Below are 25666 nucleotides of genomic sequence, written 5' to 3' on the forward strand. Positions count from 1 at the left end.
GCTCACAACCATCTGTTCAGCTATAATGTACTCATATACATAAAATAAATAAATAATTTTTTTAAAAATAAAAGTTTAAAAAAGAAAGTTTTGGGGTCTTTATTCTAGAAATAGGAGTCTAAGATCCCAGTTTGGCTATTAAGTTCACTTTTCACCTATTAGAAGTGTGTGTGCTGATGCCACTTCAGAAGTATTAAGTTGTGGTTAACAACACAGAATGTGTCTTCACCAAAATGCTTCCCAAAAGAATCTTGTAAATAGTTGTGCTTTTAAATACAATGTGATTTTCTGTCTTTACACTTAAAGTATACTAGAACTTTTAAAAATATTTTAATAATTTTAGATTCCTCAGCAGGAAATGGGGTCCTCACTAAAGCTACTGTCCCCATTTATGCAACAGGAGTCCTCACGTGTTACATTCAGGTAAGAGAAGAAAGTCTTCCTCTCCAGTAAGGGTGATGTCGCCTTAGACAGTTACCTGAGGCTTCCTGAGGTCAACCCAAAGCCTTTAGCTCAGTGGAAAATATTACCCAGAAGAAAACAAAAACAAAAGTGTTACTCAGGAAATGTTTTATAATGAGCATATTTGAATAAGTCTCCAAATTAAGTATCAATTTAACAAATAAATTTAACATTACATTTACTTAGCATAATTTCTTTGTGTTTCATGATATTTTCAATAAATAAATAAATAAAAGTACATGTATTAGATAAACCAAATTAGAAAATACAGTATAAACTTGTTTTTACCAAGGTACCCTTTAGTAATATCTTATTTTTCTTAATTACCTCTATATATTAAACTACCTCAAGACATAGTATTTTTATAGCAGGTTTAGCTGCTCTTACTATGGTCATTCATGCTGCATAAGCTAAACTTTGGCAAGGGTGACTGAGCTTCACCACCGTGTGAAAGGACCTCTGTCTATCTTCCATTACCTGACCTGGTAATTCAAAAACATGAGTGGAATGAAAGTAGAATGTACTAGACTAAAAGTTAGTCTCAGAATTGACACAACTCAGTGTAAATAAGTCACAAACCCAACCCAGATTCAGGAATAGGGAACTAAACTAGTAGTTGTGGCTCATTGCTTACTGCTGAGCAATAGACTGCCACACTGTATTTGCTGTTACTTTAAGTAAATGTCATGAACCATGTCAAGGTGCATTAGCAAGTGTAGCATAAGAAGGAAAAAACATGTTTTCTCCATTTTCTGGGTTTTTACCTACAGATACCTATCTTCTTTGTCCCTTGAATTCTATAAGCACACAGTTAAAACTCACTACTGTACTGTAAATACCAGCCATCTAAGTTCTGGTTCTGTTAAAAGTAGCACAGTATTCCTTAAAGATTTTCTAAATGAATTTCTATGATGTCATACATAATACAGATATTCAATAAATTTCTAGGTTAGATGTTTTCAGTCACATAGCATTGACTAAAGTACTCCTGAAGTTATGTTAAGTCCAAACAGCACTGTGAACAGTAGTATAATACTGTTTTCTTCTCCATTTGATTTAGAAGTTATGTCAACATAGTATCAAATCTGATATGAATTTTTTTCTTTTTAACTTCACAGTTTTGATAGATGTTTGATTTTGACCATATTTTAAAGCATGATAAGTTACCAGATACAAAATATGACATATAGTAGGACTGGACATGTAAGTCCCTTCCCTCCCAACGTTCTTTTTGTCGTGGCCTTTATCACAACGGAAGAAAGTAACAGAAGCAAAGGTACTTAGAACATACTTACGGCTATTATGAGTAAGGAACTATCTATCGCTGGAGTGACTCTGAAATCTAAATATATTTTAATATTCAAAATGATAAGATCATTTCCAACACAGAACATTTAATAAATTGAGGTAGTAATCACAGATTGCCCAGGTTGCTCATTTCAGAAAACATACACCAACAGTTAATGGTTCTTCTTGCTAAGTACTATTTGTATTAGGATAAACCACAACCTATAGTTACATTAGGAAACAAGAACTATCTTGAGGACTAGGGATGTAGCTCAGTGCTAGAGTACTGCCCACCATGTACTAGACCACACACATGAAATTTCTCACTTATATAAAGCAATATTATTTGATTTGATATTTTTAAAATGGGAAGTAATTACAGTTAATTTTAAAAACTCAAAAGACTCCATGCTCATTTGAAAGTCTATTCTTAGACCTTATTTCACTGCAATCTTTTAGACTTCCAATTTGTTTCTTAAAGTTGTATTTACTCTGTTTGACTTTAGTGGTAACTTGGTTTCTGTTACTTTCTTCTGTTGTGATAAAGGCCTTGCCAAAAACAACTTTGGAAGGAAAGGGATTATTTGACTTACATGTCCCAGTCATGGTCTATCTTTGAGGGAAAACAAGGCAGAAATAAAGCAAAGACCATGGAGGAATCCTGTTTACAGGCTTGCTGTCCGTGGCCTGTACAGCCTATGCAGCCCAAGACCACTTGTTGAGGGATAGCACTGCCCATCTGGGCTGGACCCTTCACAGGAATCATTAATCAAGAAATGCCACAGACTTGCCTATAGGCAATCTGATGAGGTAGTTTTTTCAGTTGAGTTTCCCTTTTCCCTGATGACTCTAGTTTTTATCAAGTTGATCAAAAACAAAGAAAGCAAACCTAAACAGCACAGTGGCTTAAAAAAAAAGATGAAATTCTCTATCTCATCTTGATTTGATGTAGTGCAGTCTTTCTTCTGGGCCTTCTGGTGTGTCCAGAAACTGTTTGTCCTTGACTTGTATCTTTTTTGGCTGTTTGTCCTTAAATTATGCATTTATTTCCTGGGAGAATATCAGATTCCTTCCCTTGTGTATTCCATTCAGATTAGTTTTACCTGTGATCTAACAGGTTTGTTCATTTCTTAAAAGTTATAGTGATTCATTGAATAAGGCTTGAAAATGTTACTAGTTCATTTTTCATCACAAACTTGAACTGTTTGGATATTGCAAACATAATTCTTGGAACTTTTTACCATTAGAAAGGCAATTGTTTTGGTGGTTTGTATTAGCTGTGTATAGCTACCATTTATGTAAACTAAAATTGGTAATATAAATTTTAATGAAATATTATACCTTAAATCAAGATGAACCAATGAAACTTTTTATATAGTATATAGATACATATCAGAGTCATCTAATACCAAGGATACTGTCCTCAGTATTTAAGGCTGTTATCTACTGTGGCTAAAGAATTTTTATGCTACTTAATATTTTTAATGCAAATATAAATAATCATGGCTACTGGCTACTCTATTGGACAGCAAGTTCTAAATCAGATTATGATAGTCTTTGACCTCATACCGTTGTAACCTTGGATAAGTTTAATGAGTAATATTTTTAAGTGGGATCTATTGTCCTCATGTCATTTCTTTATTAAAGATAGGTAATTATGACATTTGTTTCTACTTAATTGTTTGGGAATTCATCATCAATATTTTTCCTCTGTAGGAAGAGGACCGAAAGCTGTTAGTTGGCTTCTTGGAAGATGTGATGACGCTGCTTTCACTGTCTCATGCACCTCTTGACAGCCTGAAGGCTTCTTTTGTGGAACTTGGGTAAAAACAAAGTAGCTTATAGGTGGTTTTGCTTTTGTTTTTAAAAACATATTAAAGAAAAAGACATAAGACAAGGAAGGGAGAAGCTCCTTAGTGATAGCAATGGGAAGTCCCACCTAGGAGTTTAAAAGATGGAAGGAGCACCCATTCCAGATTGAAGCAGGACAGTGCTTTCCAGAAGTGGGGTAAGAAGCTCTCACATGCTTCAACAGCTAGAGAAGAAAAATAGTATAAGATATATGATTTTTTTTTTTTGTTTTAAGGTATATGTAGTTTTTCAAATAGACTTATATAATGAAGGAATTATTAAACCTGATCATATAACTATTGTTTTTAAGAATTAACATTTTACATTTTGAGTTGGTTTGGGTTTTACTAGATTATCCTTAAATATTTTTATAGTTAGTGTGTCTTGAGTTTTTTATGAGAAAAGCGGTACAGACTAGTACTTACTTTGAAGCTAATAGAAAAATATGATCGAGTACAGATTTTTAAGAATGGTTTTCCAGAATGAAAAAAAAAAAAAAAGAGCCTCGATTGAAATCTGCTATCACAGACCCCTTACTCAGTTCCCTGTAATGTGCTTAGTCTCTCTAATCATGTCATGGTTACCAGAGTACATACAGCTCAGTCATTCTTCCTCTGTGGCACTAGAAATTAAATCTGGACCCATATGCATGCCAGACAAATGCTCTCCCACGGAGCCTCTTTTTAATTTTTTTTCATATGTTGTGAACAGAATCTCACTTAGTTGTCCTAGCAGGCCTTGACTTGAGTTCATGTTATAGCTCATGCAGCACTTGAACTAGTAACCCTCCTGCTTATACTTCACATCAGCTATGATACAGGCCAGAGCCACTAGGATGTGCACTCACTAATAACACCATCTTCTATTTGAATAGGCTTTACACTACAACCATGTGACAAAACAGGCTTTTAAAGACCTTGACGACATTATGGAGACTAGCCTAGAGTTTGCTATCCTTTGACTTTCACCTCCTATGTTCTGTATATAGGAATGTCCTACCATTCCTGTTTTTATTTGTAATTTTAGTTTTCATGCTATTAAATTGTTTAGAATTTCTGTCACAACTATAGATGCTTAGAAAGTTCAATTCTGAATATGGTTTTACACTTTACACTGAATAAAGGTACTTTTTTGTGGGATCTTAGCTGTGATATAATAAACGGGCATTTCATTCATATGCTCTGCCAGAGTTTTATCATTAATATGCTTGTGTATAATAAATATATATGCACATATGATTTTTTTGATGCAGCACTTGGACATGTGGCTTATATCTAATGTTACCGTTTTCCGTCCACAGTGCAAACCCAGCCTATCATGAGCTGTTGCTAACTGTTCTGTGGTATGGTGTCGTTCATACTTCTGCACTTGTCAGGTGTACTGCTGCTAGGATGTTTGAGGTATGTTACGTTCTCTTGTCTTGCTTTTATTTGTGATTTCCTTTGGAAAAGAAAATGTTTTAAGTTTTAATACCATGTATATGTGTGTGAGTATTTATTGATTTGTGACATTGAGTAGTATCTAGTTGTGTACTGTGTGATGGGGCAGAACTTTAGCTTTGGCGAATTAAAGAATGTTTTCTAGCCTTATTGGTTCTTTTTAAATGTTTCATTTCTCCTTTAAATCTTATTTGAATGGCATCCTATTAAATGTTTCTGATTGTCCTTTCCTATTTACTGAGGTAAATAACTACTCAAGCTAAAACAACATAGAGTATTGCTTAAGTTGTAGTATTATTAGTATTAAATACAGTTACTTGCAATTATAGTATTTCTTCACATATCATATCTGGAATAGGATCCCTAGTCACTGACTGCTTACAAGGCAGGAAATTGTTCTGTAATATACCTAAATTTTATTAACTTGTTATCTTCCTAATATGATAACTAAGACTGCCTTTCAGTTTACACATTAGGTAGTACATTATATTATAGACATATGTTCTTATTTTGAGATCTTGGAGTCTTCAATTGGTTTAGTACTGATGCTATTGAGTTTTACTGTAGAGCCAGGCTACCTCTGTTCAGTTTCCATCTCTTCTACCAACTTTGTTAATTACTAGGACAGAGTTGAATTTGTCTATATATTAGTTTCCTCATCTACAAAATGAAGATAATGATTAAACATACTCTACTCAAATGATTTTTGTTAATTTTGTTTGTTTGTTTGTTTGTTTGTTTTTCAAGACAGGGTTTCTCTGTGTAGCCCTGGCTGTCCTAGAACTCACTCTGTAGACCAGGCTGGCCTCAAACTCGGAAATCCGCCTGCCTCTGCCTCTCAAGTGCTGGAATTAAAGGTGTGCACCACCACTGCCCAGCTTTTTGTTAATATTCTGTGAGCTAGTAAAGCCCTTAAAATGGTATCAAACAAACAAGCTGTTATAAATGTTGGTTGACATGTCACTGGTTTTCTAGTTTGTGCTATTACTTCACAAAACAATAAAACTGTGTAAGGAATCTGTAAACTAAAATTATCTCTTTATTTATCTCTGTGATTCTTTTTTAATTTTTTTCACACACTATACTTTGGTAATAATCTTCTCCTTCCTCAGCTCCTTCTAGATCATCCTCACCTCTTACATATACTACTTCAAGTTTTCTGTCTCTCTCAAAAACAATTAACAACAACACCAAAAAAAAAAAAAAAAAAAAAAAAAAACCTTAAAATCAAATAAGCTTTAAAAGAAAGAAAAGAAAAGAAAAGAAAAGAAAAGAAAAGGAAGGAAATCAGTAGGACAAGAAAAATACAAAAACAAAGCCGAAGAAAGCAAAAAGAACTCAAAAAACAATAAAGAGGCCATGAGCCCTGCTCTGGAGTGTGGTTGATATATACCTAGTGACACTCCATTAGAGAAAACTGATTTTTCCTTTGCTCAGCCATGGATCAGTTGCAAATAGCTTCTCTATTAGGGGTTAGAACTTAAAATGTTTTTGAGAAGAATTAATTAAAATCTTCCTAAATTTAAGAATTTCTCTATAAGATAAACTGCAATTAGAATGATAAAATACTGAACATATTTAAAATACTTGCTCTCTATAATTTTCAGTAATTAGATTACTCAAACCTGAATAAAATACTCTTGGCCAGGAAGTTGAAAGTTTTGTCCTTTGTTTGTTTGTTTGTTTGTTTTTAAGATGATCTATAATTAAGGTTATTTGTTGAAGTCAATACCAGAGTAATTTTGATGTTTTTATCTGTACAAATTCCTTGGATAAGTAACTTTGATTATTCAGTGTGCTGAAAAGTAGACATTACCATGAAGATGGCTTTCTTCATTCCTCTCAAAAGAAAAATGTGTCATTTCAAAAGCTATCACTCTAAGACCTAAAAACTAACTTCTTTCTTTTGACTGCTAGTTTCTAAAAGGTATGTATATTTCAAGCATTTCAAATAAATAAAAGTAGCTTCCCCCATTTCACGTTTGGTTTAGCTTGTGTGTTGCCTTGAATGCTTGCCTCTCAAATGCCCAAGGTTCTGTGTTCTATCCCAGGGACACATAAGATTAGATGTGGTGCTGCAGAACTTAGGCAGGTAGATCAAAAGTTTATAGTTGTCCTCCTATGCCTGAGAGTTCAAGGCCAGCCAGGGCTACCTGAGAGCTTACCTCAAAAGTAAAGTAACAGGATTTAATAGTAGAAGTGAGAAATTGATATACTAGGAATTTAATTTGAAATACTTAACTGAAATTTAACACAAACTCAGCTTTGTTTTTAGATAGCAAGACACGGAGAAACTCAATGGGATTATGTTGTTCCTGGTGCTGAACAAGATACCATGTGTTTTTGAAGTAGAAAATGAATGTAATTCTTTTCTAGAGGAACACAGTGACTTTCATGTTAAGTGACCTTCTAGAGTGACAAAGTACAAAAAAAAATAAGATATCATGTGACTATTAATCGTGAGGTTATTGAACTATATCATTAGACTTTAACTCAAAGACAGGACCGACATCAGTTAAGACAAATAAGAATGAGTCAGTCTGTTGTCTGGTTCTACTTTCAACCCTGAACAAATGCACATTTCTATAAGTCTGAGATTTTCATCTACTAAAACTTTGATAATGTTTTGTATTTGCCTCACCAGACATAAATATCAAAAGGTACAGTATGTAAAATAGCTAGTAATTGATAACTCTTAAAATTATTGACTAATTTTCTAGTTTTTTTTTTTTTTAATTACCAAAAGGATCCTAGAGCAGTGAGAATGATGATTTCAGATATCAGGCATCAAGATAGGCTTTGCTGATTCAAACTTAAACCATCTTATAATGCAGAGAATTTGAACTCCTTGTCCTATTTCTTCCTACCTGAACTTAATATCACTCATAAAATAACAAAATATCTTTTGTCATTTTACTCCTGCCTAATTAATGTAGGCATTTAATAAATTGTTTCAGAATGCTGAAATCAATTCTGGGATGAATGGGTTGATAAATGGTAATGGATTATTGCAGAATTAAATATCTTCACATGTTAACTAAGTTTTTCATACTTTATAAGAGGAATGCCAGCACATGCACAGAGGTGATTTTGATAATGAAAGTCCATGGTAGCTCTGAGAACTACAACTAATGAACAGATTGATTAGGATTCAGTAGTTCGATGTGCTTACATTCTGAATCTGGGGGGAGTGACTTCAGTAATCTTTATAAAACAAAATGTATGCTCTACTACTCTCTTGTTTTATAAAAATTGGCATCATTTACTAACTAAAGTATTTTAATGACTGCTAAAGAGATTGATTTTGTTTATGTACTTTAAAATTTATATAAGCTTTAAGAAAATTATATGAAAAAGACTTTCAGAAGTAAACTAACAAATGTAATTAAATGACTTCTTTTTATAAAAATTCTAAATCATATATTATTGAGTAGTATTATAACTAAATTCATATTGTATGCATACCTGTGTTGTATGCAATAGTTCTTGCTTGCAAATTAATAGTATACTCTTCATTTGAGTTAGGTGAGAAATTCAGCATTTTCAGATAAGTAAAGTAGTCCCAAGATTCTGTAACTTATCTAAGGCAGCATGGGTAATAGTGGGAGAGAGCTGGAATTTGAACCCAAAGCTAATGTCTAGGTTGAACACTCCAGAACATATTGTTGCAGTTTATGTCTGCAACTCAGATGATATGGCTGTATGAGAACAGATTGGGAGTTTTACTGTGTGGTCTTTAATATCCTCACTGTAAAACAGACAAAAGCATTTTAGTGACTGCTACAAGCCATTTTGAAGTTTGCTTTCAAAAATGTTTATTTGTATTTTATTAATCATAATAAAATCCTACTTAGTTGACTTTTAATAAATTTAACTAGTTATTATTAATACAGTATGTCTCCATTTTTAGGATTTTTTTTTTTTTTTTTTTTTTTTTTTTTTTTGAGAGCTGAGTATAGTGGTGCATGCCTTTAATCCCAAGAGGAGGGAGGCAGAGGCAAGGGGATCTCTGTAAGTTCAAGGCTATCCTACTCTACATAGTGAGTTCCAGGACAGCAGAGAGCTACATAGTGAGACCCTGTCCCAATAAAACCAAAAAGAAAGAAAAGGAAACTTGTCATTGCATTTTAATTGAAGATGAAAATTGAATATAGTCTTTGACCTAAAAAACAAACTGCCATCCAAATGGTGACAAGCCTCTTTGTGGACTGCTAGGCAATTTAAGCTTTCTTTCCTTCTAAGCCTTCTATGCCTTGGTATGCACTCTAGTAGCAGTATTCGCTTAGCTTCTAATTTTGGTTTTGCTTTTGTTGTTTTCTCTTTCTCTTGGTTGTTCCTCTCTTCTTCCCGTGGCACACTGTTTGCTTTCCATGCACCACCTGTGAATACCCCCTGTGCTGACCAATCAGCTGTTGGTGAAGGGGGTGAATGAGACTCTGGTAGCTCAGAGGGTTGTTCCTGCTCTCATTACTCTCTCCAGTGACCCTGAAATGTAAGTGTTGTCCCTGCCTTCCATGTCCAGCATTCCTTTCCAAATGTGCCTGGTGAGAAATAGCCATCATGCGGTCAACAGTCACTTGAAAATAGTAACGGTGGGTTATATGCCTATTTGATTTTCAACTTTATCATGTTGCTATTAGTACACCGTTGAGGTTGTTTTTTAAGGCAATCTCACAATAAGCCTAACTTAGAGGCCATATAATAGAGAAAAAAGTATTAGCATGAAAAATCAATAAACACTTTCAAAACCAAAACATGCTGATGGACTATTTCTTCAAGCCAAGAAAGGATGCTCTGCTAATCTCACTAACAGGTTGTTACCAGTGAGTGTAGTGGCATGAACCAAAGGCTTAACATTTTAATGTCTTAAGTGGACAACTAGAGCAAGAAAGGCCAGTGAGTCTGCCTGCCCATCCTCAGTCACAGCTAACCCAGTTCTCATTCCAGTTTACCAAACCATTTTTTATTGCATGTTGACTGGTTTACAGCTGACTCTTCGAGGCATGAGTGAAGCATTAGTTGACAAGCGGGTTGCTCCGGCCCTTGTTACCTTGTCCGGTGATCCTGAATTGTGAGTTCACAGACTGTGACCCTGAGTTATCCTGCCTGTCTATTGAGCATTCTTCTTGGTCTGCTCTTTAAAAGTTTAACTGTCATTGCTAGAGACTAATGTGGGATTTCTACCTTGTGCTTATTTTGATACATATGTTAATGATGATCCTATTGTCTTTCAGGGAAGTCTCAGTCTCTTTCCTTTTTTGATTTCTAACAGCTCTGTCAGGATCGCTACAATCCCAGCATTTGGCACTATTATGGAAACAGTTATTCAGAGAGAGGTAGGAAATAGACACTTGTTTATACTCTGTGCCAGTGGTGATGACAGATTTCTGATGACATACTAGAAGGTGGGATCAGGGAACATCATAACTTTTATGGCATTTCTTAATTGCTTACCAGATATTTAAAAGTACCATAGTTTAGACTAATTGATTATTTAAAAAAAAAAAACTGTTCCATTTCTGTATTAGAATTCTCAGTTTAAAAATTAACTTTAGCCTAGCTGGATATAAACCAACCTGCATACATTCTCCCCCCCCCCTTCCTTTTTTAGATAAAATCTCATTAAATATCCATGACTGGTCTGATATTTCCTGTATAGGCCAAACTGGCATTAAACTCACAGAAATCTGCCTGCTTCTGCCTTCCAAGTGCTGGGATTAATGATGTGCATCATCATGCCCAGCGTACATATTTTATTGTCATAAAATATTAGGAAAACAAAGCTATCTCCCTTTTACAGATGAAGTAGAGGAGGGACCTATCCCCTTATAACTGTCATAGATGCTACCTTATAAAATCCTCTAATATGTTATGTAGATCTTGTGGCTTGTACCACTGTAAACCCTGACTTCCCTGCTTCAGGTGTTTAGCAAGATTTTTCTCCATGAAGATTATCTTGATTCTGAATTCTGAAGATTATCTTGTGGTTTCATTTCAAGGTTTTATGTTCTGTCCCTAGCTGCAACATTACGTATGACACACTTCTCAAGGTACGAGAGAGGTGGTTCAGTGGTGAAGAGCTTTTGCTGCTCTAGCAAAGACCTGGGTTTGGGTCCCAGCACCTATATGGAGGCTCACAACCATCCATAACTCCACTTTCAGGGAAGCACGATGCCCTCTTCTCACCTCTCCAAGCACCAGGAACACACATAGAATACATATACATGTATACGTGCAAAACACTCATACACATAAAATAAAAATTCTTAAACACTTACCAAAATGAGTTTCAGAGGTTTTTTGCTTTTTTTGTCATACTAGGCATATATTTAATACAAATGAAAAAAAATTTGTGGACCAGAAAATAAGTGATTTGTGGACATATTACTTACCAAAATAAGAAATTCAATGAAATTTCATTTTGTAAAGATTCTTACAATAAAAACTAAATTTTTAGTTATAGAAAGAATATTTTCCCCCTTTTTGTGCTCTACATATTTCACTGACAAAGCAACAGAAAAACGATCACATCTTTCTGCAATGCTTGCAGTCTTGCCAGAATTTCAACACGGTCTTAAATCCTAAAAATACAATGTCTTTTAGGGAACTGTGAGTAAGATGTAAGTCAGCCATGACTCACTGCTTCAGGGGTGGATATCTGGTACCTACACTATGGTTTGAGACTTATAACTTACATACAAAAGCAAAAACTTGATCAACTTTTCCTTACATAGCTGGCTTTATTTTTTCCACTTGTTTTTAAGTTTTTGTTAGGTGTGTTTGCTTGTTAACCTAAATTAACAAGGCTGGAGAGATGGCTCAGCAGTTAAGAGCACTGACTGTTATTCTGAAGGTACTGAGTTCAAAACCCAGCAACCACATGGTGGCTCACGACCGTACATAATGAGATCTGATGCCCTCTTCTGTGGTGTCTGAAGACATCTACAGTGTACTTACATATAATAAATAAACCTTAAAAAAAAAAATTACTGCAGAAACAGAAAGTGAGATCTTTTCTTAATAAGAAAATGTCACTATAATGGTTTTGCAGTGTGAATCCACTACCGTAGGCCATTTTTAATCTGCTTATTGTTCACCCTAACAGCATACTCCAATTTTAATATTCTATTTCTGATTTCAAGTTGCTAGAAAGAGTGAAGATGCAGTTGGCTTCTTTCCTGGAAGACCCTCAGTACCAAGACCAGCATTCTTTGCATACAGAGGTCATCAGAACATTTGGCAGAGTCGGACCTAATGCAGAACCCCGGTTCCGAGATGAGTGTAAGTGACCTTTCTACCTGTTCTGCATTGTTCCATCACAGCCAGGAGCTTGTCTGAGTGTCAAAACCTTGCTGTTCTTTGTTTTTGTGTTCTAAAAACTATCCTGGAATTGATCCCTGTTGTGTTCCTAAATAACAGCTATAAAACACTGAGTAGCTCTCCACCTGTAGTTGCTTAAGAGACTTTCTTAATCAAAATTTTATGGATACTTTTGTGCTTCTGGTCACTAGTCATGTTCTTACTTGTCCCTCTTGGCATGCTGCCATCCTGATACACTACTTTGTTTTAATTTTCAGTGTTTAGATCTACCTAATGATATGCTAACTCATTTTCTCTAGTTTCTACTTTGTCTCCTTTATAGTGGCCCTCATCCTTCATAACAGTTTCTTGGGTGGCATCAAACCCACCCAAGCATGTTTGGTATCCACAAACATGTTTGTTATCACTGTGATAGAACTTTATGGTCCTATTGGTTTTAGGAATTTGCCATCCTCTCTAGAGGATCATAGTATTAGCCACTTAAGTCAGTATGGTTTCTAATGTAATGGTGCATTCTCTAATAGACTATTTATTTTATAGCCAGGCTGATATTCTGTTTTTTTAACCAGTTTTAAGATCAGAATGATCAACAAAATATATTAAGTTATTTGGACTGTACTGTCCGAAAGGTTTGTGAGGGCATGGGCACTTACTAGTACAATGAGAGTCTCTGCTCATTAGGTGAATGTACTTATAATTAGTTAGTCAACCAACAGTACAAGATTGTTCTTCTAGTTATGAGCATGGACAGTCTCAGTGTTACAGCACCACATTTACATGAGGTCCCAGTCAAAGCTCTGAAGGTGGGTTAACATTGAGACAGTAGTTCCTTTGAAGGAGAGAATAATTCCTAGCACCTAGATTAAGGAATATGCTAAGTAATAATGGGTCTTTGGCTTATGCCATGTTGTTGAATCTAGTTGCAGGTGCAGCATTATGTAACCTATTTATGTATACCCACAAGGGAGATTTGGAAGAAGAAACCATCTGGATCTCCATGAGCATGACGTACAGCAGTTATTTTCATAGATCCATAGATCTATGGAGGCTGACAGTTATTTCTCAGAGCAAACACTATCTGTAGTATTTCAATGTCTCCTAAAATTTTTAAGAACTGTAAAAAGTAGATCTAATATGTAATAGTTTTATTCATGTAATAGATGCTTACCACCTATTAAATATGTAAAAATTATATAATATGAAACAAAAAACTTTCTTTTCCCATTAGTCCCAAAAGAACAGTTAAAGATAAATTAAAGAAAAGCTTTAGTTGAATAGATGTAGTTAACTGTTGTCTCTGATACCTCTTTAAAACATTTTTGGGGAAAAAAGGAAATTTGATTTCCCCCACCCACCCCTTGCTTTGGCCTACTTTCCTGTTCAAGGGGCTTTTACCTTGAGGAATTTAATGTCAAATCTGTAAATATGACTTACAGTGAAATCAAGCCCATATAAAAAAGAATGCTATATTGTTAACTATCCATATTTATAGTTAATCCTCTTGGTATTTAAAGAAAGAGTAGAAAAGTTGGAATAATTAGATTATTTCTCACTCTCTTCGTTAACTAACATTAACCCATATTATTTCCCAACTTTCCATTGGACCGTTAGATCTTGCATCTATTTGAAATTTTGTTTTGTGGTGTGTATCTGTGTGTGTGTGTGGGGGGGGGTGTTTGCCTGCATATATATCTACATGGGAGCCTGGTACCTGAGGAAGCCAGAAAGGAATATCAGATCCCCTGAAACTGGAATCAAAGATGATTGTGATCCACCATGTAGGTGCTGGGAACCAAACCCCAGCCCTTTGCCCAATAAGCAGCAAATGCTCTTGACCACAGAACAGTTGCTATAGTCCCTTGCTTCTATCTCAAACATCAGTTGTTTCATCTAGAACAATTTTCAGCTACTTGTCAGGGCCACTAGGAGTATACCATCACACTCTGGAGGCTTTCTAAAGACCCATATAAATCTACTTTGGTTTGCGTTGGCTTTCTTTGGTTTCCATACTCTGCCTGTCCCTGAACTAATGACAGTCTCTTGCCTCAGCCTCTCAAGCACTGAAATTACAGTGCAGGTTTCAATCCCCAGCTTCAGATTCTCTTTTTCTAGATTTACTTCAGGTCCAAGTACATCATAAATGAATGAATGAATGAATGAATGAATGAATGAATGAATGAATGAATGAATGAATTATAAATAAACAAACAAACATTGTTTATAAATAAGCAAACAAACAAGCAATCAAACAAATCTCTTTGCTTTGGCTGTTGTATCTGCCTTAAGATCTTATTTGAAAGTCTCCTAAAATCTAAATTTAAATTCTATGTATTTATCTTTATTTGCTATTTTAAATCTTTGCCTAATCAGACTTGAATAAAAGACTTCTTAGGTATTGTATCTTATTTTTCTTTCCCACTGAAGATGAGTTTTAGAATTATTCCCACCCAGGTTATGTGTTATGCTGTGTTCCTAGACATAAATTTCCTTATAAAAGATAAACACTGCTGTGTGTCTTGGTTCATTTGTTAATCATTTTTTCCAAATGGGAGATTGGGAGGTGAGGTGAAATCGCCTGTCCTCAGAACTAACTGGACAGTAGCTATAGTGATACAACCTCTGAAATGACAAATCTCTTACTTAGAAAAGCATACATTCTTGCCTTATAAGAAAAAGCATATTTGTAAAGTATGTAAAGTATTAAGAATTGTAAAGTGTGAGAATTGTGTATATGTGATTGTGATAAAATTTAACAATTTCTTTTTTCTTTCCCTTTTCAGTTGTTATACCACATTTACATAAATTAGCCTTGGTGAACAACTTACAAATTGTGGATTCGAAAAGACTGGACATTGCGACCCATCTTTTTGAAGCCTACAGTGCACTGTCCTGTTGTTGTATCCTTGTTGAGCTGAACTATATTTGCTGATATAACCCACTATAAACCAGTATAAACCCACAGAAAACCCAGCTGTAAAAACTGAGTAGACTTTTTGGAAGTTCTGAATCAATTTTGCCACATCTATTTTACTCTATCCATCTCATAATTTTTAATCCTCTGTTTATATTTTTGTAAAAATTATAAAGCCCTGATGAGTTTCCTACCCTGAGCTTTACAATGAACAATAAATGCAGGGCAGAATGAATCTAGACTTTCATGTTCTGGTATTGGATTTTTCAATGAATGTTTAACTTAACCAGCGAAATTCTATGAATTTCTCTTAGAGAAATGTTAATCTCTGGAGAAGTTCAGGGCCAACATGGTAGTCATCTCTAGTAACCGAACTGGGAGAAAATCAGTGGTCCATATCAACCACTAGATTATAACTGATTAAACCAAGGCTTAAAGACTATAGTGACAACTTCTGCTTTCCATAGTTAAAACAAAACTGAACTGGAACAATGAGCTTCAACTGTTCTGTTGAATGTTCTGTCTATACTATATTTAGTAAAGAAAAACTAGGAAGGAAGTGAAGATGGACCAAGTGAACTCTAGCCTCTGACTCTCAATAAAAGACAGGAGAGTTCAAGAAAAGGAAATAAGGGATTGGGAAGGGTGGAAAGCTGAATTCTTAACAGAACCACAAAAGCATATTCTAAGCAAGTAATTAGAGAATTACATCACAGAAAAAAAGAAAAGAAAAAGATTAAACTTCCAACTGATTCTCGTAGAGAAAGGCAGGTGTCAGGAAGAGTATCAGAATACTGTGGTTCTGTGTTATATGCCAGGTCACAGTCCTCACCAGAGGGAACAGGTCATTTGAAATAAGATAAAGGTGTTCTAGAGTGCCACGGACACTCATCAGTGCTGGGTTTTTTTAACTCAAGTATAAACATGGAGGGTTGCTTTTGTTCAGTCTGTGGGACTGTTATACTCAGGAAACAGGGCCCACTGCTCAGGACTGATTACAAATCAGTAATTGAGAACTGATTACAAATGGGGTACTTTCGTGAATACCATCAGCCGTGCTCATAATGTAGATCATACAGTAAGCAGAAGTCTAATATTTTAGTTTGATAACTAAACTCTGTGTCCTTCATAAGTTTTTTTCCACTAAAAGCAGAAGTCACTGTCAGTCCTGATTCATCTTGCTGGATTTTCAACTTAGAGAAGATAGAGGAAACAGATGAGGAACTACTGTTGTGAGTTGGCAAGGAGGAATCTTTTATGAAGAAGTGACAGAACCCTGGTGAGAGAGAGATGATGGTATGAGAATTAGTAGCTCAACTGTAAAAGGGTCCGTTAGAAATTAAGCAAAAACTCATGTAATCTAATTAGCTAATAGTTTATAAAGAAATGTGCCTCAAGGAAAGGGAAAAGTATCAGGACAACTTTAGCAGTGTAAACCAGAATTTCTAAATAAGAAAAGCAATAGTTTCTAAAGAACATAGAAATTTATACAGAGAAAGTATCAAGTATTTAAGTATGTATAATAAAAAGCCCCTTGCCAGGACAAGAAGGGGAAGAAGAGCCATTTTAGAGTAGCTCCCATTCAGTCAAGTACTGGGTTTGTTGTGCATTACTCCAGCCTTACTTGCGTCAAGAGTATAGTCACTAAGAAAGTCTCATTGCCAGGTCTGTTCCAAAGCTGATTAGAACAAAACTTCCTTGCAGAACTGACATAGGAAAGTTACAGGTAACAATAGGCCTAATAACAAATCAAAATGTCATGGCAGGCTTCAAGGACCTTAAAAATGTTCAAGCTGGAGAGTAGATGGCTTAGGGCTGATGAGAAAATTTGACAAGGTGTGTGGCAAGGAGAGATGAATGAATGCAAGTTGGTGGGCATGGAAGACAGTGGTTAATGTTGTTTGGCAAGTACTTTAAAGGGAGTTATGGAGAAGGAAGGTCATATGCTGTGTATATAAAGAATAAAGACAGGTTTTGCTTATAAAGAAACTATTACAGAGCTATCCAAAATGCAAGAGCATGTCTTATGAATGTCTTCTTGGCAGTCAGTGGTGTTTAATCATTTACCACTGAGGTAGAGTTGCTTTTAATATAAGATAGGACTAAATGATAGGCACATTTCCAGTCCTTGAAAGTTTGATTTTATGAGGAAAAGATAGTCCCAACAAGTGAGTTGAAAGAATAACTTCCCTATTTTCTGTAAGTCTGGCCATCTTGAGCCTCCATGCCTGTGTTTCAGTATTTCACTTTCTGCTAATCCAAAGGTCACCCGCTTACATCTTGGAGGTACTTTCCCAGTATCTAGAAAACAAGTCTGTACAGTAATTAAGTTGGAACCCTCTGTATCATGTATATATTTAAGTTATGCATGCAAATTGTACACAGTGACACAGCACAAGTGCCTGTGGAAGTCGGAAGATAACTTTCCAGAGTTGGTTTTCTCCTACCTTCATACTGGTGTCAGGGATGGAACTCAGGTCGCCACAGACTTGTGTAACAGGAGCTTTTAATACTGAGCTATCTCACTGACCCTGTCTATATTTTAATAACTATTGAATTTATGTTATGCATTCATTATAGGAGCTTTGTTTATGAACATAGTGACATTTTCAAGGAAATAGTAATATATACATCCCTTTTTTTCTTAAGTTCATTGTTTAAAAATTAAGCCAATTTCATAAACGATCTCTTCTTTTTTCACTTGAACATGGTATAATTTTACACAAGAGCTACAATAAAAATATGCCTGAGTTGATGTGAACTCATAAGATGAATTATTTCTTGATAAATGTGACTGCTTTCTGATTCTTTTGAATGTGGAGCTTATCAACTAAAACTCAAAGGTGGCCAGGACCCAAAGTAAATTGAATGTATTCTGGTGTCTGATTCATTATGGACCAATAGAAAGTCACCTTAGCAGGTGTCAAAACCAAACAAACAAACTCATGTGACTGGAGACAGAGCTGGTTTAGACCACTGGCTGTTCTTGCAGACCATCTTTGTTCAAGTCCCAGCACCCACATAGTGGCTTACAACCATTTGTGACTCAAGTTCCAGGAGATCTGATGTCCCTTTTCTGGCTTCCGCAGACACCAGACACACAAGTGGTACACACAGATACATGCAGACAAAAAAATATCCATATACAAAATACTATTTTCAGAAACAAACTAGGGACAACTAGTATCCCATAGACAAATTATTTTAACCTAAATTATACACATGTGTTGTCATTGACTGTGCTGTCACTTATGTGAGGACCTGGTGGTTATAGATGAGTATAATCCTTAGTTAAACCACATCCATAATGCATAATGGATCTTAAAAGAGAATCCAAAAACAATGTGATGATAAATAACGATCTCTTTCTACATTTTTACATACTTCCAATCTTTTGCAGTTGTCTTACATATAACATAAAACATATAAATAGTGATGTTATAAGCAACTTGCCATTATGTTGTTACATAGCTTTCAACTTAGCTGTCATGAAAGTACACAAGTGCATGTGCTCATCGTGTGAAGGATAGAGATCAAATCAGGTTGTGCTCCTCAGGAACTGTCTACCATAGTTTTGAAAAGTGTCTCTCACAGGTTTCTTCCTCTCTCTCCCTCTCTGATGCCAGGATTGCAGACACACCATTACACCACATTTTGAAGTTCAAGCTCATGTCCCCATGCTTATGCAGAAGCACTTTATCAACTGAGCCTTTTTCCTACCCTACTGGAAGTGGTTTATACCTCATATTTAGAATTTACTTAATTTAACAGATTACATAATTGAATGTTCATCATCATTATTTTATTTACATAGTATTTAATTAAGTTATAGAATGTTAGAGTAACAGATAACACCAAAATAAATAGAAATGTGAGAATACACTTAGATGAGTGTTAGTATCAACTTTCCCCACAAAGCTATTATCTGTGAAGGAAGTCTGACATATGCATGTCTGCTGTGCCTGAGCACTATCTAAAAAGTATTTTTTCTATATGATCTCTTCTCTGTGGGCTGAGGTTTTGGTTTGATGGTTTGGTTTTTTCCTTGGGGGGTGGGGTTCTTTTTTTCCCCTTTTTCTTAACTATCTTTCCTCAGTCATTTCAGAGGATTTAATGGTAAATCACTTTTTACCGGGTCTCAGATGTTTACGGACTGACATGGAACATCTGTCTCCAGAACATGAGGTAAGTGCCTGTGACTAGCAGCACCAGGTTTATGCAATTTAACATCTCTATTATTCACTCTCTTCTCCCTGGGTGAGGCAAGATTATGACAGCCATGCTTAACACTGTTTAAGTCTAGCTTAACATTATTTTGTGTGTTTACTAGTTGTAATATTTCATCAGGTTCTTCAATTATCTTTGAACCTCTACAACTCTCTAAAGTAAGGATAACACACTCTCCTTCACTTGATATGAGGAGAATTTAATATGGAAATGTCTGTGGTATATTGACTTCAATTCTGTCCACTCCTTTCCTTGCCTGTCAACTTGTTTCTAACTCTCCGGTTCTGTTTCTCCCCAGCATTCTGTACCTACTCCTGACTGTCACACTCTTGGCACATAAGCCTACTTGCATGTCAGAGCCTTGGCCCAGCCTCTTCATGGGGTCCCTAACACTTCATCCTCTTTAGGCTTTTACACTTGTTTAGACTGAGGTTTATAGTGTTTGATAATGTTAATTTTATTTCACTAAAGTAAATGACTTTTTTAATCAGGTTATTTTAAGTTCCATGATAAAAGAATGTGAACAAAAAGTAGAAAACAAGACTGTCCAAGAGCCTCCAGGGTAAGACATTTATTCTTTTTTAAGGCTTCTTATTAACTTCAATTTCTCTCTCTAAATTTGCTATCTATAGGTATTATGTTTTGTGTTATTTTGTAATCACTTCTTTGGAAGACAAGAAAATTATGCAAAGCCAGGTGTGGTGGCACACACCTTTAATCCCAGCAGAAGCAGGCAGATCTTTGTGAGTTCAAGACCAATGGTATGCATAATGAATTCCAGGGCAGTCAGGACTACATAGTAAGCCCCAGTCTCAAAAAACAAAGAAAATTATTCAAGACATCTTTTTCTCGAGTATTGAATGAAATCATAAGAACCAAAAATGAAATGGTGACTTTTTGAAGATTGAGATCTCTAGACAATGCTTTGTACCTTCCCTCTAAATATTCTGATGCAATCTTGAGGAAGAATGCATGCACGGGTGCACAGTATGTGTTTTCTGACAGGCACAAATATGCAATGTCACACATATAAAGATTCAAGGACAACTTACAGGAGGCAGTACTCCTTCAACCATTCAGCTGAGAATTGAACTTGGGTTGTCAGGCTTGATGACAAATGTCTTTCTTGCTGAGTCGTTTTTCCAGTCCCCAGCCTAGAAATCTTTATGTTTAAAGGCTTCCAGAGACATTGCTGGAATTGTGCTACTGGATTGAGCCTTACCAGTCAAATAAATAGTACCTATAAATTTATGATGGGACTTTTCAAATGTGAGAGTGTTCTAGCAAAGCAAAATAGAATTCAAAGAGTCATTTGGGTTTAAAGTTAGAATGTGAATGCAGATGTCTAACAGTAATATCGAACATTCAAAAATGGGAATAATTTACATGTGTTACAGATACTATTATTTTCAATGAAGAATTAAGATTTTTGAGCAATAAACAGTAAATAAAATTCAAACACATTTCATTTAAGGTTGACTACAGAAATGTTTCATCCAGGCAGTCTGAGTTCTAACACATACAAATAAGCATATACATGAGTGTGCACAAACGCACATAGCTCATGCTCCTCCCAAAGCCAGTATACATACAAGTCCCTTGCCTCTGTACAGTATTGGGAAATTTTCCTCATCTTCTATGATGAAAAGAGCTTCCCCACACACTCTATCCAGTGTTTTATCTATAGTTCTGCCTCCTGTGTATTTGTGTTAGAATTGCTAGTGTGCACCACCATTTAAAACATAAATTCATCCTAAAATTAGGCAAGTTAAATGTGACTTGCCACACATTGCCCTTGATTTGTTCACACACGTTTCCTTATTTAATCTTGAGAACTTACAGTAGAAACTGCAAGCTCTGTTCTATAGACAAGGAAACTGAATCTAAAGTAAGATCTAAAGCCTCTTGATCAAAACCACAAGGCAGTAAGCTGGGTTTCCTGTCTATTGCAGGACGTTTGTCAGGGCACTGAAAAATTGTGCCTGATCAGGGTTCTCTTCCTGTTAATCAGTGTGGTAAATAAGCAATCTTCAGCAGTCATTCAGATTGTCTTAACTCCCTGCATACTAGGCTGCTGGAGAAAAGAAGAAGAAATGAATTTGTAATCTATTCATTGAAATTAGTATAACTAGCTGCTCAGAACATGTGTGCACATGCACACAGACACACACACAAAGAAATAGGTTTATTGGCATAGTACAAATCTCACTGTGATTTAGTTTACTTGTTTGGGAAATAAGTAATATCTATGTTCCAGACTTGCTGTAAGGATTGAATGAAGTGATAGAGTTAAAAGAACTGCACAAGGCTAGGAGGGTAACTCAGTCAGCAACTGCTCGCCATTCTAGCTTTACAGGGCCCAGAACCAATTTTGAGGTTTGATTTGATGTGTGTTTTTGTGTGTTTCTGTGTGTGTGTGTGTGTGTGTGTGTGTGTGTGTGTGTGCGCGCGCACACGCATGCGTGCGTCCGTGTGTGTCCGTGTGTCTGTGTCTGTGTGTCGTTTTTGGTTTTTGGATGTAGTGGTACATTCTTACAATTCTAGCTCCAAGGTAGCAGAGACTTTATGTTTGTCCTGCCTAGCCAAATTAGTAATTCCCAAGCCAATAAGAAATCTATCTCAGGTGGGTGGGAAGCAGTGGATAGCTCCTAAGGAACAAAGCATGCAGGCAAAAGGATAACCATTAAACTACCAACATTTGTAGAGTGCTATAATGTACTGTAAGCACTTTGCAATGTAGGCCCCATTGTATAGATAAACAACTTCCTCAAGGCCTCACAGCTGGAAAGCAAAATCTGGCAAACCCTGATCCATGTGTGGTGTTAACTGTTGCTGCTTTTCATGTAAAAGAGCAAATCTAAGATAATACATAAAAATTCGTCATCACAAATCTTCCTTACCTTTGTGTGATGTAATGATAATATGTCACTAACAAATGAAAAACTGGAGAGTCCCCAAGATGGCTCAGTAGGTTAAGGCACCTACCACCATGCCTGATGGTGGAAAGAACAAGTTGTCCTCTGACCTCCACACATGTGCCTTGTCTTAAATTTTTAATGCTTTACATTCTTTTTAAATTCTTCTTTTCTAGTTCAATGTCAATTGCTGCAAGTTTAGTGAGTGAAGACACAAAGACCAAGTTTTTGAACAAAATGGGCCAGTTGACAACATCAGGTGCCATGCTGGCCAATGTGTTTCAGAGAAAGAAGTAGAAGCAGGAGGGCCACCCCGGTGAACACTAAGATGGACCTCAAGTAGACTGCTCCTTGTACTTGAAGCGCTTACCTTTTTATTTCCTGACTTTATGTTCTTGTGTTATAATTTTGTCCTAACCTCCAAAGATATTTGCACTGCTTTTAATTATTGCTGTGTATCTATTGGTTTGGGAATTATAACTGTGGAAATAGAAACGTGATTTACTGATCTGTACCAAGTCCCTATTCTATGTTCTTATTTTTGAGAATAACTTTTATATATAATATATATATGTATAGTGAAGAGGGGTTTTTTTGCTTTTTTTTTAATTTTTATTTTTGGATGGGATATTCACAAATATCTGTATTATACTCTAAGCTATTACAATGGTACTTAAAATAATGTAAATTTGAAGTCATTGTTATAAAGTAATAAAAGTGGAGATTACTTAAGTATTTAAATTATGAAAGAATAATGCAGACTTTTTATTATTTCTTAACTGACTAGAAAGAGCCACCAGCATTACTCTGTGCCTTTTGGACTTGAGTTTGTGTGTTCTGTAGGAACTACATGCATTCCTTTCACACAGTATTTGAAGCTGCTGTGGTGAATTTGAATGGCAGACCCTACAGTCAGTAGATAATGATGAGACTTACATTTCACATCTCTCTTGAGAATCCTTTAAGTGCTGTTTAGCCTCCCAACACATAGATGCATATGATGGAATTCCCTGAAGAAAACAGCACTTGAGCATGGTGAGGAGGAGCCAGGGTGAATTTCACAACATTTGTACTAGATTTAGATGCTCAAGAGTGAATGTATTGAGAAGAGCTAATAATTGTTTATCCCCAAGTTGAAATATACAAGAAAATATAATTTAAGTCTGAAATTTAACGCCTACTTCCTGTAACACATTTTAGGATGCTTTCTGACGATTTAAACTTTGCAGTTTACTTTTTCATCCTGTCTGAGAAGTACTAAGTAGTTTAGGACATTTGGGGGTTCCTTTTTCCCTTCTAAAGTGAAAGTGATATTGGTTAAGTTATTGGTTTGTTGCCACCTGGTCCCTTAAACTCAGTGGCTGCTCCCATTGCTGTGTTTTATTTATGTAGTCTTATGTTAATAGACATTCCCACTGGAATTGACCGATTGTCAACACAGTGACACAGAGTGCTGGGAATGGAATGGAATAACTGGTTTAAGGGGTTAATGTGAGGCCTTACACAGTTGATGCATATACATGATTCTCATATTTCTTGTGTAAATTGGCTTTAATACACTTGGATCACATTCACTTCCTGTGGAAAAGCTAGCTTTCCCACGCAGTCAAAGCTTAGAAAGTTATTTGCCTTAGGCAAAGCCATTCATCTCTTTTACCTATAGTGAAATTATTGAGTAGTAGTTTTCCTGAACTGTTGGATTCTAGGCATTCCTGAGAAATTGAAAGTGGCTACCTTTCATGTCAAAATGTTGATCTGTTATAAATAAAATGTTTTGCATACTTGTTTTGGTTGTGTAATTTGTTTTCATTTTGAATCACTTTATCCATACAAAAATAAGCAATTATTCATGAAAATAAATTTTAGAAATCTAATCTCTATTAATTTCCTATTCTAGTTTATGTTTACTTAAAAGGATTGTGGTAATATAAAACTAATGTATTTCAAACATAATTTCTAAAGAAAATGTTGATCCTCTACTCTGAGCTACAGTGGAATGCATGTATGTAGGCTACCAGATGAATAGATACAGAGCCTTCTGGTATCTGGAGATTGTTCCAAGAATCAGTGCAGATGACAAAAATCTGCAGATGCCTGAGTGCCTATGTGGCAAAGTGTTTATAGCTAATGTTATCCTTCCATATTCTTCGAGTCATCTTTCGATTGCTTAAAGTGTCTAGAACAATGCAAATGCTGTGTTAATTATAGTAGTATTTGGGTAGAGGAAATAATTTCTTTTTTAGCATTTTATTAATTCTTTGAGAAATTCACACAAGTGTTTTGATCTTATGTACTCCCAAAGGCCTCCCAGATCCATGCCCCTTTCTGTATCCTCCTAACTTTGCAGGGCCTTTATTTATTTCTTTCTTTTTTTTTTTGTTTCTTTTTTTTGGAGGGGGGATATTTGTGTTTTGTTTGTTTGGGGGGTGATAGTTGTTTGGTTTGGTTTGGTTTGGATTTAGTAAACCCATCCATCATGTTTGGTTGATGCTACCTTACAGTTTTGTATGTGTAACATTCAACTGGAGTGTGGTCAACTTACCAGGGACTATACTTTTCAATATAGTTATTGTATAAGGATTACTGCAGGTACAGAAAATGTAGATGCTTGATATTGACAGTTTTTATGAAAAATTTTCAATCTGTAGTTAGGGAATTCATAGTAGACCAGTATATTTGTTATACCTTTATTAATGAATCGAAATATTTAAATAATAATGTTTTTAAGAGGAAAACGGCTAGCACACCATGAAGTATATCTCAGGTAAGATTCCTTTATTCTTTTAATTGTCTTACCTATCACTAAGACTTCATTATTGGGAAGTAAAGTATGAACTCTTCAGATGATAGTCATCGATTTTAAGTTCTTCCAAAACACAGGAAACATTTGAATAGTAGAAGTACCCATCTCTATATACAAGTTCTTGACCTGAGGAAGAGTTTCAGTTGTTTCTCTCACATATTTGTTGAAGTAATGACAAGTTGGGCAGGGAAGAATAGGTTGACAGGAAGGCTGAGGAAGATTTATCATTACAGTGGTTGCATACTTTGTCTTCTGTGAGTTAACATTTTGCCTAAAAGTAGCAAAAATAGGCTTTGGCTGTGTGACACAGAAGAGAGAACCCTAAGTGCATGGGGCATAAAGTGACTTACAGAGCTAGGAAGACATGAACAGCATGGGTAGAGTGGGGGTACCCACAGACAGGCTAGCAGGACTGAATGATGCACAGTAATGAAGAAGCAAAGGAGCCTGA

The 25666-nt window shown here is 35.6% G+C and overlaps 1 protein-coding gene across 10 annotated transcripts in view; it reads left to right on the plus strand.

Moving 5' to 3' along the window:
- Relch (RAB11 binding and LisH domain, coiled-coil and HEAT repeat containing) overlaps positions 1-24196 on the plus strand; it is a 90547-nt gene extending 66351 nt beyond the window's left edge. For 5 of the 10 annotated variants that reach the window (XM_021197684.2, XM_021197681.2, XM_021197685.2 and 2 more), the window contains 10 exons: positions 344-423; positions 3466-3572; positions 4901-5000; positions 9449-9531; positions 10312-10375; positions 12182-12320; positions 15140-15256; positions 19367-19455; positions 19989-20059; positions 22589-24196. In XM_021197684.2, the coding sequence (XP_021053343.1) occupies positions 344-423; positions 3466-3572; positions 4901-5000; positions 9449-9531; positions 10312-10375; positions 12182-12320; positions 15140-15256; positions 19367-19455; positions 19989-20059; positions 22589-22709 (971 nt within the window). In that variant the 3' untranslated portion in view covers positions 22710-24196. Of the gene's footprint in view, positions 1-343; positions 424-3465; positions 3573-4900; positions 5001-9448; positions 9532-10027; positions 10111-10311; positions 10376-12181; positions 12321-15139; positions 15257-19366; positions 19456-19988; positions 20060-22588 lie in introns of all 10 variants that reach the window. The other 5 variants (XM_021197683.2, XM_029538325.1, XM_021197682.2 and 2 more) reach the window with 4 other exon arrangements.
- Positions 24197-25666: the final 1470 nt, after the last annotated feature.

This window comes from Mus pahari, chromosome 5 (assembly GCF_900095145.1).
Source record: "Mus pahari chromosome 5, PAHARI_EIJ_v1.1, whole genome shotgun sequence".
Classification (NCBI taxonomy): domain Eukaryota; kingdom Metazoa; phylum Chordata; class Mammalia; order Rodentia; family Muridae; genus Mus; species Mus pahari.